General features: G+C 39.2%; 1 protein-coding gene across 1 annotated transcript in view; it reads left to right on the top strand.

The window, feature by feature from the left end:
• The window catches only part of LOC121439034 (pyruvate dehydrogenase (acetyl-transferring) kinase isozyme 3, mitochondrial-like), a 67,716-nt gene extending 57,721 nt beyond the window's left edge, over window positions 1-9,995 (top strand). Inside the window, exons 7-11 of the mRNA XM_041639526.1 lie at window positions 1,392-1,468; window positions 2,834-2,935; window positions 3,464-3,574; window positions 7,649-7,762; window positions 9,852-9,995. Coding sequence (XP_041495460.1) covers window positions 1,392-1,468; window positions 2,834-2,935; window positions 3,464-3,574; window positions 7,649-7,762; window positions 9,852-9,995 — 548 coding nt within the window. The remainder of the gene's footprint in view (window positions 1-1,391; window positions 1,469-2,833; window positions 2,936-3,463; window positions 3,575-7,648; window positions 7,763-9,851) is intronic.
• The last annotated feature ends 7,910 nt before the right edge of the window (window positions 9,996-17,905 follow it).

Here is a 17,905-nt window from a genome sequence, read left to right as displayed (position 1 = left end):
AACTAAGTTTTCATTTGTGAATGGAGAGAGATATAGACACTGAATTCTGGAAACCCATAGTGCTAACTCCTGGGAGAATCCAGCTGGCTAAAAGTATGCTGGCTGGTAGGACAGGGCAGGACCAACCAGAAAGGAGTAGACTGCTGCCCAGATGGCAACCAGTTTTTCCAGTTAAGCGAAGAGGGACTGTGGGAGCAGAGCTGAGTGATGCAAACAACTAGAACAGAAAGGAAGCCGAAGGCTAGAGATTAGCTAGCTGAAAGCTGACCTAAGAGGAGTCTGGAGAGGTGACAGAAATAGCTTACTCCGTCTAGGCTCTGCCACCAACAGCAAAATGAGTGCATGTTGTTCAGAAACAACTTACAGGTCAGGTTATGTGAATAATAGCGCTCCAAAGTAAAGCCTTCATTTTAGCATTTGAAGGCCTCTCTGGTCGTAGGATACCTTACACAGCTTATTCTAAAACCAGTGAAATCTTGATCAGGTTTTAAAAACTCCAAAAAGACTTCTTGGTATGGACGATCTCCAAAGGGAAAGGAACACTAGCTACCTCAAGTGATGAATTCAGTTTAACTAAACAAAATCACAACCATGGTATGTCAGACTTTGGCAAAAGCCAATAATGTGAACAATACCTAACTAGTGTTGAGTTTCTCTGATGTACTTTTACTGCCAGAATATGTCCCTCTTTACCAAATTCTGAGAAAGAATTATTTTAAACCCCAAATTCTATGTCTAGGTAAACCTTCAACTGAGGCAGGGTTATCAGGGCATGCCCCAGGAACCTACTTCTAACTAGGTCCCACCTCCTGTTTTCCACCCTCTTCCAGTCATTAAATTACGAATCTGTCAGTGGATTAAGCATTCGTTGTGTCAGAGCCTTCTTGATAAATTCATTCACTTTGCTAGAGCCTGTCATCTGGCAGCTAGTCAAGCCTTTCTCTGAGTCTTTGAGCGAATCGTTGAGATTGAAAGCATGGCACTGCAGTTGAGTCTCGTTTACCACCCTTCTCAGTTGGTTCATATTCTTACAGATGCCTCCTGGAATTGATGGCGGATTTGTTTCCCCCAATTTGAAAAATTTCAAGTAATGTTTGTATGTTCATGTGTAATTTTCAGAATACCATGACACAAATGATACTATTCCCGTTTTGCTGAACAAAGTTGGGAAGAATTTGACTGATTTGCTCAAGGTCACTAAGCCACAGTGAATGAAGTTGACTGTATGTTTATTTTATTCTGAAGCATGTTTTTGCTCGGTTATGTCACTAAATATGGAACTCTTTTTAATGAAGGTTTGTTTTATGAACTTGAAAAATAGAATATAAGCATCATTTTTTATTTTCTCCCACCTTGGGTCTTTATTCATCGATGGTTTGTCTCTGTTTCAGCCAAAGCACCAAACAAACCCATTCAGGTAGTTTATGTGCCCTCACATCTGTTCCACATGCTGTTTGAGCTGTTCAAGGTAAGTGGGCTTTTAAAGCATGGGAAGAAGTCTTCATTTGAAATGGCTTTGATTCTGGGCATAATGGATTCATTAGATTAGCATAAGAAAAAGATTTTGCATAACCATTTTAAAAGTCTATTTCTGATATCCTGTGGGCTTTCTAATCTGTAAACTGTGAGATAAAAATTGCTGTGTACAGTATGGTTTTGTGAATACTAGTACATAGTGATTTTGAAGCTTAATTGCACTTTGGTAACTTCACATCAAATCCATACTGTTTTTCTTTCAGTTAGGAGATTAGAGATGCTTTTTGGGTTTTCAGGTCTGGCAAAGGTTTTATTGTTTATTACCATACCCAAATAAACACACATTTCTATATATCTATGCTTCTGAAGCATTAACTGTGTTAATGCATAGTTGTTTCAGTTCTGAGAGATCCTGTAACTGTTTCATAATTTGAATAAATTCAGAAGACCTGATAGAGGCAGGAGAGGAAGAGTGTGGAGCCTGGGCTAAAAAGGAAAGAAAACCTTTTTTATTTTTTAGACTCTATGGCCCAAGCTGTTGCTTTTGGTTACAAAGTATCCAGTGATATTTGTGGTAGCAGTGTTATTTGTACAGGATATTTGAGCTAGCATTTCATCACTTTTAATGGATAAAACACTAAAGGATCAGTTGTGCTGTTGTCTTCCCAAGAGCAAGACTGCTTCTGGTATGTCACTAATGTAGCCATTCGATTGGGAGCGCTCTCTTCATTTGTGACCTTTCAGACTTTCTTTTAATGGATATTTTATCCTTTTTTTTTCAATCCAGTGGTTAATTTTTGTGGGAAGTATGGATCTCTTCACTTTCTAAGTGATAAGTAGGGCTTCAAGTGCAGCCTCAGTACATGTCAGTCATACAAACATTCTTTGTGGTTGAACTGAATAATTTTAAAACCCTAAAGCCACCAGGCTTGGAAGCATGTGCCTTTAATTCCATTACTGGACAGATAAAGACAAGTGTATCTCTCTGAATTCAAGGCCAGGCTAGTCTACATAGTGAGGTCTGTTCTCAGCTACTCCCCTCCCCCCAAAAAATCTGTAGAGCCAAACAGAAGGCAAGAAGAATGTTTAACAATTAAGTGCAAAATAGAACATCAGGAAAATTTTCTGATAGAAAAAAAATTCATGTAAATCTTATTAATAATAGCTCCACAAAATAATCATCACATGCACGTAAGCATGTGCTTCTTTCTGTTTTGAAATTGTGGTTTTTCATGACTAGGGCTAGCTCAGTGGTGGAGTACATGCTTAATGTGCACCAAAAGTAATGAATACACTTAACTTAATTGTGCTCCATGAATCAGAAGCATGGTTTCTCAAGAAGAGCTTATTGTTTCAGAACTCAATGAGAGCAACAGTTGAGCTACATGAAAATAGAAAAGAGGGCTATCCAGCTGTTAAAACTCTCGTCACTCTGGGTAAAGAAGACTTGTCCATTAAGGTAAGCTTTTGTTTCCATTTTACTTTAATCATCAGTTGATTTAATAGTATGTATTTAATATTATGAGAGGGAAGGAAAGAAAATTGACATTTCTTGGGTGTGCTATTTGTGAGTAAAGTCATGTATCAGTGCTTTCTTAGCAATGAACTGAACACATACATAGTGGTAGTCCCATAGTTGCTGTTGTTTAGTGACTTTGTAGTCATTGTGTATAAGCCTTCGAAGATAATTGCCTGATGGCATTGACTAATGGCACATTTCTCAGTGTGTCCCTGTCATTTATGGAAATGTGACTATTTAGTGCTGGATTCTTGGCTTTGGTTACCTTGCTGACTGTACTTGAGCAGGACCTCAGTCCCAAGCCTATCAGATTTGCTGCATTGCTGTCTCCTTTGTTTACATTGTCCCCAAAGGAGCCACTTTCTCACTTTAGAACCTTCTAGCATGTGCTTTATTTAATGAACTCTCCTACCCTCCTTAAGCACAGATTTGACTCCCCTTTTGTTTTTAACATTTTGTGCACTGCAGATAAGTGACCTAGGTGGTGGAGTCCCACTTCGGAAAATAGACCGTCTTTTTAACTACATGTATTCAACTGCCCCTCGACCCAGCCTGGAGCCTACAAGAGCTGCTCCCTTGGTAAGCATGACAAACTGCTGCAGAAAGAAAGGTCTTTAACATAGGGCTAGAGAGTTTGCCATCTTCTTAGGTGGTTGTACTAGCTTTACTTAAACGGGGCTGTTTCTGGTATAGGTGGGAGCATAGGCATCTTTTTGCCTTACTGTTTAGTTTGTAAGTTCTTTGGACAAAGTGCTTTTCTAATTTTTCTAAGAAACACTCCAGGCTGGAGAGATGGCCCAGTGGTTAAGAGCACTGCTTGCTTTCCTAATGGTCCTGAGTTCAATTCCCAGCAACTAGATGCTAGCTTACATCCACCCATAATGAGATCTGGTTGCTCCCTTCTGGCCTGTAGGCTTGTATGTTAAAAAAAAGAAACACTCCAAGCTGAGTGTTACACTTCCAAATACAGTGTGTAAAAGCTTTTCCCTGTGGTAAGATTGCTGCAGGAGGGCAACTTGTTATCATGCAGCACCCTCGGGGAGGTGGCCATTACCCATGGGTGAGCAGAGAAGACTGGGGAGAGTGTTTGGCTACAGTTTAGTAGGCGATGCTTTAGTGCTGCGTACCTTACAGCCTTTGGGTCACCACTGTCAAATTTGTTTATATAATTAAAATATTTATATAACATTAACATTTCATAATCTAAGCATAAAACATATAGGTGATGTATGTATTTTCAGAGGTCTCTGTGTAGCACTCTAGAAATAACCTTCAGCCTTATTCACTCAGTGAGAAAAGCCTCTGGTTACCATGGTAGCATTTATTCCTGGTAGGGCCACACTCTCTTCCCCTGCTGAGTGTTTCTAATTGACAAACAACAATTGAACCCTTTGTCATTAAACACAGCAATGTATCTATCAGTCTGCAGAATGGCTCAGGGTATAAATTAAGTTTCATTTTAAAGTCCTACCTGAGTGATAAGCACATAAGATTATATTTTATTTGTATGAATAAAATCAAACACCTTGCATTGTTATTTGAGGCAGAGTTTGTTAACTCAGCATGTGGAAAACTGAGGAAGTCATTTATACAGAATTCAAGAAAATTCATAAAGATCAATTTGAAGTAGTATTATGTTGACCAGGGTCTGGTACAAATTTTGCATTTTTCCAGTTGTTTAAAAATAATATGGATTATCTATTCCAGTTTTTAAAATAGCGTCCTGTAGATAGCTTTATGCCATATTTGTTTGTTTGTTCTGGGAAACAGAGGACTCTCAGAGACCATTATTTATCCAATCCACCTTCCCATTACATAAATTTGGAAAAGGATCAAAGCAAATTAATGCTAGAGCTGGTACTGGCTGCCTGTGAACTTCTAGCATACTGTTGTGGCTGCTCTTGAAGAAATGCTTCCATCAGCATCTCTCCCAGTTAATAAACTATCCTCACCTCTGAAGTGGGCACATGGCTGTGTCGTACTAGAAAAGAGTTTCCTTTCCAGGTGGCTTACTTTTACCCATCTGTATCGTCCTTCATACATTTTTTAATTGAACAAATTTTAAACTGTTTTCATGTATAAGTGTTTGCCTGCATATTTGTATGTATGTGTACCTCATGCATGCCTAGTACCAGAGAGCATCAGATCCTCTGGAACTGAAGTTATGGATGGTTGTGATCAACCATGTGGGTGGTGGGAAGGGTCTTCTGCAAGAGCAGCAAGTGCACATAACTGCTGAGCTATCTCTGGAGCCCTAAATCCAGACTTTTCAAATTTTATCTGTTGTATGTGTGTGTGGAAGGCACAGTTTAATTGAGTTGAATTCTCTCCCCTTACCTGTTTGCTGATTCCAAGGTTTGAACTCAGGTTGTCAGGGTTGTACAGCAAGTGCTCTGACCCACTGTGTCTTACCAGCACAAGAGCAGAGTCTGACGTCATCCAGGTGGGCTGAGAGCTAGCTGAAGCTAGGATGACCCTGAACTCTTGATCTTCCTGCTTGGAGGACAGACCTGTGTGCCACCTTATTTAGGAGGTGCTGGGGACTTGAATCCAGGGCCTTTGGTGTGCTAGGCTGGCACTCTACCCACTGAGCTCCAGCCCCAGGACTGAAATGATTTTAATAACACCAATGTATTCATAAGTTACCTGTTTATTTAGATAAATTTATAGGTGGTACCTTTTATTACTAGAAATGTTACTAGTCTGTGTCCTATTGATATTGCTGGGCGGGCGATGTCTATGTATACTGTAAAGTATTGAACCGTCCTGCCTCTATTTATGCAATGGAGCCAAATGATACTTTGAGAAGCAGATTTGTCCCCGACAAGGTACAGCCTGAAAGCTGTTTGGCACAGCATGAAACAGCTTAGACCATGGCACAGCGTGATCCCCCACATGTCGAAAATTTCCTGTTTTGGGAGTATCTACTCTGCCTGTTAATTCTTTGATATTTCGGGAGATCAGAGGACAACTCTGTGGAGTCAATTCACTGCTTCTATCTTTATGTGGATCCCAGGTGTTGAACTCAGGTCCTCAGGTTTGTCAGCAAAACTGAGTTTTACTGTGTGATAGATAGTACAAAGAGGTAACCTTTATTATGCCATGGAATCCTTATGAGCTCGGAGGCAAGCTTTTCATCTCAGGTGAAAAAAGTCTTAAAGAAGTTGAGTGAACTGCTCAGTCACACAGAAACAGAGATTTCAATTTAGATCTGCCAGAGTCAGAAGCCTGTGTGTCCCTAACCCTATAAGGCGCTGTTCCTGATCCAGATTTAATCCAGTGTTAAAGCTTACCTAATAGCATCTCCCCATACCCACCTGTGGCCGACTACAAAGTCACTGACTTTAGTATTGTTCTTATTCTTGCCAACATTTGTGACCTTTAGTTTAAAAAATATATTGACTGTCACTTTGATGACTTTAAAATATAGGAAGGTACTAAATTTTTTATTTCTGTAAAACTCATTTACTGTATTAACATGCTGTAGCTTTTCCAGATCCTTAAGAAGGAACCTCTAAGAAATTTTTTCAGTGGCTTAGTCTTGTTATTAACAAATTTCAACTCTTGTCAGGCATTGGAAGTGAATGCTTTTAATCCCAGCACTTCGGGTGGCAGAGGCAGGAGTTTGAGACCAGCCTAGGGTACAGAGCGAGTTCCAGGACAGCCAGGGCTATAAAGAGAGACTCTGTCTTGAAAAACCACAAAAAAGGAAAGAAAAAATTCAACTCTTGTGCTATTAGTTCTCATCTCAGACAAGAGAAATCTGATAAAGAAACTTGGAAGTAAATATGGTTTTGCGTTTTCATCAGAACAATTTCTACTTGATTGGGCATTCACTTTTTATTTAAGAATTTTGTACTTTTATCACATTCACTCCGCACCCCTCCTATCCCTACTCTCTCCACTTCGCACCTGTATCTTTTTTTTAAAGAAGGCATTATCCATCATCTTAACAATCCTCTGGCCACCTTTCCAAGATGCTCCCTGAGCCCTAAGTATAGGAATTGTGTTATAGGCTTATCATGTTGGACAAGCACCCCATGGTCAGTAGCTCTCCGCATTTTTACCAGTTGTAGCTTTCCATAATGGTGTCTGTCTCCTGCAAACAGAAGCTCCTTTGTTGAGAGGTAAGAGCTACACTTACCTGTGGATGTAAGTGTACACTTTTTTAAAGTAACCCTTGGAGCTCAGGGTTGTTCAGTTGGTGGAGTCCTTGCCTAGCATGCATGGAGCTCTGGCTTCCATCCCCAGCACTGCAGAAACCAGGCATGGTGGTTCATGGCCTAAAATCCTAGTAAGTCGGAGTTAGAGGTAAGAGGAACAGGAGCTCAAGGTCAACCTCAGATATATAATGAGTTTAAAGCCAGCCTAGGATATATGAAACCCTATTTCAAAAAAAGTTACCTTGACTTTATGCTCAGACATAGGTTAAAATTTACTTTAAAATGCTTTATAAAAAACAATCAAAAATGAATTTTTTTCTGTTACCCAAACTTAACAATTTTTTAATAAAATGGGGAATTTATTAGTCACAGATTATAGACACAGTGTTATTTATAAAGATGGAGTTACTAATTCATTTGATTTGACTTCAGGGATTCATTTTAATCTTCTGTAAATGGTCTCATTCTATTAATTTTCTTTTCTTAATAGGCTGGATTTGGTTACGGCTTGCCAATTTCTCGTCTGTATGCCAGATATTTTCAGGGAGATCTAAAACTATATTCCATGGAAGGAGTGGGTACTGATGCCGTCATTTATCTGAAGGTACTATGTTTTGTTTCTGTTAGTGACTTTTTAAAGGTGCAAGTACCCATAACTAGTTGAGAAGAGCACTGTATCGTCTCCTACCTTGAGATCAGATTTAGGAAACCATGCTATGCCTCATGCTGATATTATGCCCAAATATAACAAAATAAGAATCATAGAGGTATAAACCTCAAACTTTTTGATTTTTTTACAACCATAGGTCTAAATTAGAATTTTTCAAAAGTATATGTTCATTGAAAAACCTAGTTTAAAAGAAAGCCAATTTCCAGTAATCTGAAGTCTTCTAGTCTTTTACTTTAATTTCTCAAGTTGTAAGAATCCAGTAATGCAGCCGGGTAGTAGTGGATCATGCCTTTAATCCTAATACAGGGGAGGCAGAGATAAAGCAGACAGATCTCCTGAGTTCAAGGCCATCCTTGTCTGCAGAACAAGTTCCAGGATGGCCAGGGCTTCATAGTGGAGCCCTGTTTCACAAAACCAAAATAAAAGAATTCAGTAATGATAATATGTTTATATAAAAAGATCTGTAGATCTTTATATCAAGCGAAGTAACTCAGAAACACAAATAGTGGATGCATGCTATCATGCAGGTCTTAGCTTTTATTTTGTGTATATGTGAGTTTATGTACATATGTGGAAATGAGCATCAGAGCATCAGTATGGTCACGAAACTATAAAGAGGTCCACGAGAGAAGAGAGATTTTGAGGATGGCTGGGAGGATAGTAGAACAGCACATGGGAGCAGAAAACTACTAGAGCTGGAAGAGAAAAGGGAGATGGCAAGAGACTCAGAAAAAACAAATTACATACAGAAATTGAACTTTTACATTGTACATTGTTTTTTTAAATTAACAAAATCATAATAATGGTCATTTAAAATGTTTACCTATGAACTAAATTCTCTATAAGACAGTTTTTCTCATTTATTGGTGGCGTTAGATTTCTATTTCTGAATTCTAGAATTTTGGTATATTATTTCAATAGGCAGTAGAGGCATATAGTAACATTTAAAAGCTTGAAAGAGGGCAATGAAGTGTTTCACTGCTGGTACAAGCCACACTACTTGTCTTCAAGAGGTACTGTGTTTTTGTTTCTTACGAATCCTCCTAGAGTTGATTTTGGATTTTTAGGGACAGGGGATGTAGCTCAGTGGTGTAGATCTTCCTAGAATATACAGGCTCTGGGTTTCATTCCATTATCACAGAAGTAAAACAAATAAAAATCTGATAGAGGAGCTGGGTGTGGTAGCACACAACTCTAAGCCCAGCACGTGGAAAGCACAGGCAGGCTAGCCTGGTCTATGTAAAAACTTCCAGGCTAGGAGTACATAGTGAGACCCTGTCTCAAAAAATAGCAACATCAAAAAGCTATAATAGACTTGGTTCTGCATTTAGAAATAGATTTAAGAAATGAATCTTAAAGGCATTTCAGCAGCTTGGTTTTATCTCATAACTTTGGAATGTATCTTGCAGAACTTTCCACGTAAGTTCGCGCAGAACTGACTCATTCTTTTTAGCCATGCCCTAGTATATTACTGGACAAACTATCACAGTTTCACGCACTAGTTGGATGTCAGTGGATCTCAACATGGGCTTTGTTTGCTCTGATGCTAGGAATGGAGCCCAGAGCCTCCCACCATGCCACCACATGCTTTCTGTTGCTAAGCTCCATTCCCAGCCCCCAATGATGTGATGTTTAATATCGCTTGTTGGCAAATGTTTATGAGACTTTATTTCTTCTGGGGCTGTTTTAGGGCAGCAGTTGCCTATTAAATAAAAATGTTTGATCTAAGCTGTACTGTCAGTACTATGGAGTACTGCAAAGCAGTATTGATGGAATTACAATGTACTTTGTTCCTGTCGTATGTGTTTCAGTACTGATTTTGAGCGAGTGAGTAAGCACTTGATTTCACTCATTTAGAGAGGGCTCAGGATCTTCCTCTTAGCCAGTCTAAGTCCATCTGTAAAATAAATTTTAATATTTCTAAAACAAGAATGGTTACTTGTGTTTGAAAGAGTAAAATCTGTGAATTTTATGTGAGAAAACGAGTACCCTAGACCTTTGGTGTATATCCTTTTTCTAATAGGCCCTTTCAAGTGAATCCTTTGAGAGACTACCAGTTTTCAACAAGTCTGCGTGGCGCCATTACAAGACTACTCCTGAAGCTGATGACTGGAGCAATCCTAGCAGTGAACCGAGGGACACATCAAAATACAAGGCTAAACAGTAAGAAACCACTTTGGTTCCCATTAGAAAGTATCTGATTTGTCTCCAGAAAGTACCAAGCAGACAATTGAACAATATTTTATGCCGTACATTCTGTGTGGTTTTATCACTGGAAAAGCAAAGCGATCCTTAGAGAAAAAAGATTGGAGAAAAACTTTTATGCTGAGGAGAACAAACAAGAATTGGGTAGCTAGAGTCATCATTTAAATGGAAATTCCCACCAGCCTGGGAATTCTTGCACTTTGGAGGTATTGACAGTGAGCAGGGGCTTATTCTACTGCGGATGTTGTTTTCAAACAATTAACTTTTCAGTTTGTTGTGAGTCTTATAAATTGACAGAAAGATGTTTACAGAATTTTTGTGGGTTAAACTGAAAAAAAAAATGAAGCTGAAATGAATCAAAATGGACTCTATCCACACACTGAAGCATTATTTAGTCCTTGAAAAGAAGGGAATTCTGATACATGCTTCAACATAGATGAATTTTAAAGTCATTACTTGCTGTACAACAGGCCATACTCAAAAGCATAAATAGTACTATTCCACTTTTATGAGATGCCTAGAGTAGTCATTTCAGAGAGTCAGAAGGTAGAAGAGTGGACTCCAGGACTTCGGTGAAGTGGAATGAGGAATTGTTACTGAGTACAGATTTTCTGTGTGTGATGGTGAACAGTACTCGGCATAGGGAGTGGTGATGGTTGTGTAATAGTGTGAATATGCCCAAGCAACTAGCTGTTCACTCAAAAGTAGCAGGCAGCTCGTTCTATATTATGTGTAGTTTAACACTGTAAATGATCAAAACTGAAAAGTTGTTGCTCATACAACAGCTGTCATTGCTTTATGTTAATAAACTGTTGCTAGTTTATGTTTATAAAACAATCTAGTCTTTGGTTTCTAATTTTTCAATTTAAAATATTCTTTTATTAAATTATGTGTTATTAAAAACAAAACAACAAAAAATCTAGGAAATATTAAATGAAAAAAGAAAAGAAAATCATTGTATTTCCACAACTCAGACATTGCTATGGGTACAATTTTGTTTATATTATTTTAGATAATCTTCTATTTGTATATGTATGTATTTTCTCCACGTGAGATCATTTTTCATACTGTTGGGCAATATGCATTTGTTTCATTTAACTATGTCTACTTTTTCATGTCAGTAGCTTTCATCTCATTAGAAATTTCCTGAATTTTCCAAACTGGGATCCGTTCCAGAACTACATGACATATCTGGATATTCTCTAGTTGTTTTTAATCTAGAAAGTACTGTTGATGAAAGACCAGGTTAGCAAAACATCCCTACCTTGATGTGTTTAGTTCTTCTCTGAAGTATCATTTAATTTGTTCCTTAGTCCCATATTTGATGGAAATCAAAGTTGTTGTAAAGGTTCTTTTTGTTTTTTTCCTGCTGGAATACTCCATCAGTACTGTTACAGAATTATATGTTTACACGCATGATTTCCAGTTGATCCATTATCGGTGATGCTAAGGGTACACCATAATTTAGGTGATGGCTATCGGATCTATCTATGGCAGTGGTTGGTGCTCAACCTTCCTAATGCTGTGACCCTTTAATATGGCTCTTCACATTGTGGTGACCCCCAAACATAAAGTTATTTTTGTTGCTCTTCTATAGCAGTAATTTTGCTACTGTTATGAGTCGTAATGTTAATATTTTTTGAAGGTAGAAATTTTTCAAAGGGATCGCAATCCATAGGTTGAGAACCACTGCCCTGTAATATAATTCAGCTTTTTTTCCCACTAGAACGTAATCCATATGGGGTCTTTTTGTTGTGGTGCTGTTTGTTTTTGGAAGGAGGTACATTGCAAAAGTATACTTACCCATCAGCCATTTAGCTAATGGTTTTTATCCTAGTTAACCATCTGGGCCTGATAAGAACACCCATGCTTACAGTAAAGCAAGTCCTACCCAGAGGATTTAGGCAAGGAAATGAATAAAAGATCCCCAAATTGGAAAGGAAGGAAAGAAGTCGAATTTTCCTAACTCAATATTTTATTAGTCTTTGTAAAATGATATAGTCTTAAAAAATCATTCTTTGGTAACTATTGACTAATGTTCCTCTGTAAAGTACAGCTCATTCTCAATAACAAAGGCCATACCATGAAATACAGTTCTTCTAGTATGTGTTGAACTTTTTCCTTTAAACTTAAAGGGAAAATTCAGTTCTCTTTTACCTCTTTTTAAGGTAAGCAGTTGAATTAAGTCATCCTAAAGCAGTGCTTCTCAGTCTTCCTAATGCTGGGACCCTTTAATACAGTTCCTCATGGTGTATGACCCCAACCATACAATTGTTTTCATTGCTACTTCGTAACTAATTTTGCTAATGTTGTGAATTGTGATGCAGATATCTAATATGCAGAATATCTGCTATGTGAGTCCTATGAAAGGCTGCTTTGCCACCCATGAATTGCAAACCGCAGCTTGAGAACCACTGCCTTGAAGGTTGAGACACGATGAGTTTTTTGGCCTGTCTTTTTGTTTTGTTTTGTTTTGTTTTGGGGGGTTGTCTTTTTTTTTTTTTAAAGACAGTATTTCTCTATTCAGCCCTGGCTGTCCTGGCTGTCCTGGAACTTACTTTGTAGACCAGGTTGGCCTTGAACTCTAAGATCCTCCTACCTCTGCCTTGTGAATACTGGTATTAAAGGTGTGTGCACTACTGCCCAGCTTTTGCCTTGTCTTTTTTAGCATTGTAGATTAATAGTGTTTTATTGTTTTATACATTATACCCAGCACTTATTTTTATTGACATATGACATATAGTAGGAAAGTCTACAAATCTGAAATCTATGTCTTGACACAGATTTACATCTCCCTTTCCAACACCCTGGAAGACTCCTTTCTAGCCAGACTATTCTCTCTTTACCATAGAAGATGCTTTCTGACCATCACTGAGGGTGCATTTTTTAAACATAAAACAAAAGAAACATGTAAGCATACACCCTTGTCATCTTTGCTCCTGTGAAATCTGTCCATGATATTACATGTCACAGTCATTGTCATTTCTGCTGCTTAAGTTGGCACACTTTTGAATAATGGCAGTTATTCTGAGCTTGATTTTTTGTCTTCTGTTGACTAAAGTGCATTAATTTTTCAACATTGTCCTACTTTCTTGTCTAACGCGATATCCTAAAATCTCAACTTCCACCCTCTATGCCCCTGTCCTGGAATCAACCATTTTATAGTTCTTTTGAACAGATATTGAAGCCTAATCTTGAAGGATAGGGTGCTCATTACACCTCTTCTAAGCCCTTTTTCTGGATGGAGGTTCTCAACACACACACACATATGTAAGTTCTTATTGATAGTTTCATTCTCTTTTAACATTGATTATTTCTCCCTAATGTGTTTTTTATATATACTTCTTACCATACAAACCTTGATTCTTAACATCTTTAACATAACAGAACAGAAACATTTGTGGGCAAATATAATTTATATAGCTTTGCAATATTTTACCGTATAGTAAACGCTGGTATTTTTTTCTTTACTTTTCCCCAACATACTAAATACCCTATTGATTATTTGTGCATTTCACACTGTGTGCCTTGATCACATTGACATCCCATTCTTCCCAGGTTCACCCTCCACCTTTGAGGCCTCCCCCCTAAAAGAAAAAAAATACACCAAGTCCAGTTTGTGTTGCCCCTATAGTCATTGGAGCATGGCCAAACTCCAGTGGCCAGCCCATTAAAGATGAGTTCTTTTAGCCCCCAGCCCCACCAGAAGCCGTCAACTGTGAAGAGCTATGCTGGTGTTTTCTAATGAGTAGTGTAAAGGCTGAAACACATCTGTGCTGCTCTTTAATCTTTCCTGCAGCTCATCTCAAAACAGGAAATTTAAAAAGGATTAAGTCTTTCATCATCCATCATATGATAGTAGCAGAAAGTTAGTCCTGCTGCCCCCACAGTGGATGGTTTTTCCCAGGGAAGAGTTGTGCTCTGAGCAGCTACATTGTGATTGTGTCTCTTGGTCTATCAGATCAGTTTAGTGTCATCCATCCCATTTTCAGTCTATGTAAGCCAAATACCTTGTTGGGCATCAGTGTGGCCAAGTAATTCACACGTGGAGTAATTTGGGTAGTACCAGAGCCATCTTTCATAAGAGTCATTTGCAGTGAGGAATGGTGGTTCTGACTGAAAGCTCTTTTCAAGGCCATACTTTAGCTGGGCCCAGTGGCGCAGGCCTTTAATCCCAGCACGTGAGAGGCAGAGGCAGGCGGATCTCTGTTAGTTCAAGGCCAGCCTGATCTAAAAGAGCTAGTTCCTGGACAGGCTCCAAAACTTCAGAGAAACTCTGTCTCAGAAACAAAAAACAAAACAAACATCGTTAAGTTCTACAAATAGAATAATGGTTAAACGTGGAAAAGGATCTCAGGAGAGGAGTGGGAATGGGAAAGTCAGTTCTTACACAGAAAGAGGTCTAAAACTGTATTCTAACCTTGAGTAACCCTAACTCTAACCCCTAACCCTAACCCTAGCAGTTTTATTGAGATACAATTCCCATACGGTACAGTTTGCTCTTTTGACGTACGGTTTAGTTGTTTGGGGTAGATTCAAAATTGACAGCCTTCACCACTGTTCTAAATTCAGGCTCCCTCAGGCCAAGAGAAACCTCGCATGCATTAGCAGCAGTCATTTTATAGTTCCAATCAAATTGTTTGTTGTTTTATTTTGGTTTTGTTTGTTTTGTTTTCTGGGACAGGGTCTCTCTATAGTGAGCTCCCTGACTGTTCTGGAGCTCACTATTTGGACCAGGCTGCAGGCTGCCCTCCTACTCACAGAGATCTACCTGCCTCTGCCTTCTGATTGCTGGGATTAAAGGCAGTGCCTCTGTGCCCAGCTTCTGATCAGACTTTCAGTCGTGAGTAAAGAACTGTTGCAAAGTTTATGTAAGTAATGAAATGCCACTTTTTCTATAGTAACTATAGAAAATAATTCTGAGTTAGGGCAAAGGTTTTGGAATTATCACTATAAATGTTCTGAGTAAGTTTTTGTTAAAATAGAGGAGATTGTGTACTCACGAGCTCTCTATGGATTCTTTTCTTCATAGAGACAAGATCAAGACTAATAGAACTTTGTAGAAAACCGAGTGCTGTGGTCATCTCTGAAGATTATCTTCTGCAAGTGAACCAGACACCCTTACTCTACCAACTCTTAATCACGGCACTATTGTTATTCCCAATGCTTTGTTATGTTGCTTCCTTTATATTGACTCAGTGTTTCCACGGAGCACTTCCTCTAGTTAACCCACTGGCATCTTCCACTAAAGTTGTAACCTGAGCAGTTTGTCATGGTGTCTTTCTATGCCATCACTTGCCTCCGTCACAGTAGAGCACGGAGCCTCCTTAGCACTCTCGTACCCTATACTCTGTATCTTATCCATGGGTTTAGCGTCTAAGTCTTCCCAAGATTCTGAGCACCTTCCTCTTTCCAGGTACAGCAGATCCTTCTGTTGACTTGGTGATCTCCAGCTAGGGCTTGGGGAGTCTGGAAGGGGAAGGTGTCACTAGAGTACATCTTGCAAATTCAACCCCAGGGTTCTTCCTGTCCCATATACGCACCCCCTTCACTCTCTGAATCAGTGTTCTGCCGACTTCCATCTGACTGTATTGTCATCGTGAGGTGTGGTACTTTCCGATTAAAACCAATTCATCTGTATTATTTTTACTTTAAAGTTCGTTTGCATACTTCTCTTCCATTGATTAAAGTACTCTAAAAGTTGTTTTGGAATTTCTCACTTAACACCTTGGTTTGAAAGATTTTAAATGAAAACCTACCATCTAGTCAACATCAGACTGTAAAGAGTGGGAAGTGTAGTTGTGTGTTTCTCTGAAAGCTCCCCTGCCCTATTCCTGTTTCTTTGCCATATGAAATTCCTCTCGTAGTCCTCTTAGGGACTAGAAGCGCCTTCGGGATGCACTCGCCTCTCCATAACACAGATTGTCAGCTTATTCTAGCTTATTTTGAAAAATGTTATAGAGTGGATCATTTTCATTGTCATTACTTTTCGCCAATTTTAGAACTGTCCATTCAATCTGATTTTTGTTTCTCTCTGTAACAGCTCTGACTGTCCTGGAACTCACTATGTAGACCAGCCTGGCCTCAAACTCACAAAGGTCTGCCTGTCTCTGCCTCCCGAGTGCTGGGACTAAAAGGCTTGTGCCACTACCGCCTGGTCTTCAATCTGATTTTGTAATCATTCCTTTTGCTAAAAGTTAGAAGTAGGAATTAGCAGAGGACCTGTGGTAAGGAGAGACAAATGATATATTTGTTCTTAGTAATAAGGCTATCTCAGAGTCTGGATTCAAACTGGTACCTAGCTTATGCAGGTCCCTGTTAAGTGTTTCTCTGTCGATTATATTTTTTCTTGTGTATGACATTCACTGTGACTGCTGCTTTCATTTACTGTATATATAAATGTTTCTATCCAGTTTTTCCATACTGAATCCAGATTTAGAAGTTTTAGTTTGTAGCCAGGCATGGTGGTCCATACCTGAAACCTCAGTAATCCAGATGTTGAGGCAGGAGGATCATGATCATAGCCTGGGCTGTGTGCCAAGAGTCCCTCTCAAAGTTTTGACTTGTGTTACTCCTATATCATTACTGATGTAGCAGTGTAGTTGTCCCCACTGCCACCACACTGAAGGCTTTTGCCTCAGAGATTTGCTCTGACTTAGATGAAGTTGGCTCAGTTGTAACTTTGAAGCACACAGCATCTGATTTTCTTTCGATTCCTTGTATTATCTGAATTTCTGGTGAGTTCCTTTTTGTCTTTATAAAGACCTCATTACAGAGCAAAAAGCATGTTGGTAAATACCAAAGAGACAGGTAAGAGAGACTTATTGCACACAGCTAAGTCAGTGTCTTGGGGGGTTGAGCAGTATGACTATTTTCTTGTGAGGAAAGACTGAAAAGAATGGTCTTTTATATTTCAAGATCCTGGCTGCCTTAGAAACACCAGCTCTATGTCTCTATCTTACTGATTCTCAGTTTCCAGCCATCTTCCTTTACACTTGCGAGTTCGACTGTCGGCGAATGAAGGTGACAGTGTCACTGTGACCTCGATTGCCTTGCTTCAGCACTGTTTTTACTGTTCCAGGCTGCCTATTGCTTGCCATACTCCCACACCAAATATCACATCAGGCTTGGTTATGGCATAAAAGAACCGTGGCATTTTCTCTTAAACTCTTTTCTGCAATGCCAGTTTTGTTGAAATGTCTTGAGGATTTAATGCACAGCCCTCCCCTAACACTCTTAGACTCCCCTCGTGTCCATCTAAGCCTAGTGCACTCCAGCTGCTCCTGTCCCCGTATCATCAGTGAGTTCACCTCAGCTCTAAGCCAGCCAGAAGAATAGTTTCAGGAGCATCCTGTATCCTCACAGTTTGGTCTTCCCTCGACTGGAGTATTGATGTATCCTTTCTGCTGCTAGTGCTTGACCCTCTGAGCTTAAGCATGCCTCTCTGGCTCTGTGAATTTATATATTACAGATTGATATTGACCCATTTGCAGCTGAATTCTTCCCCATTTCTCTGGAATGCCCTCCAATTTACACTCTTATTTTAAGTATTTGGGAGCCATGTATCCTGTTTCAAACTCTACCTGGCACACAGTAGGTACTCAATGTCTTTGTTGAGCAGAAGAGGAAAACTGATAGACATTTGCAGTGGTGGCTGTGGAAACATCTTCCTAAGTTCTTAGATCCCCTAACTTCAAATTGGTAATGATTTCAGGTCAAGAACTGTGACAGTGTGCTGGATGTCTTTTTATAGTGCTAAGAGATGGCTTTCAAATGCGGAGAAGTGACAGAGATTAAACACGGATCCACATGAGCCATCTGATTCTTTGTCTCTGAATATTTGGTTTTGGATTCATAGCACAAGGGCTTCTT

This window comes from Microtus oregoni, unplaced genomic scaffold, assembly GCF_018167655.1.
Source record: "Microtus oregoni isolate MIOR12 unplaced genomic scaffold, Mior012 000059F_ref0000304, whole genome shotgun sequence".
Taxonomy (NCBI): Eukaryota; Metazoa; Chordata; class Mammalia; order Rodentia; family Cricetidae; genus Microtus; species Microtus oregoni.
Note: the sequence above shows the minus strand (reverse complement) of the source record. Positions and strands in the feature narration are given on the sequence as shown.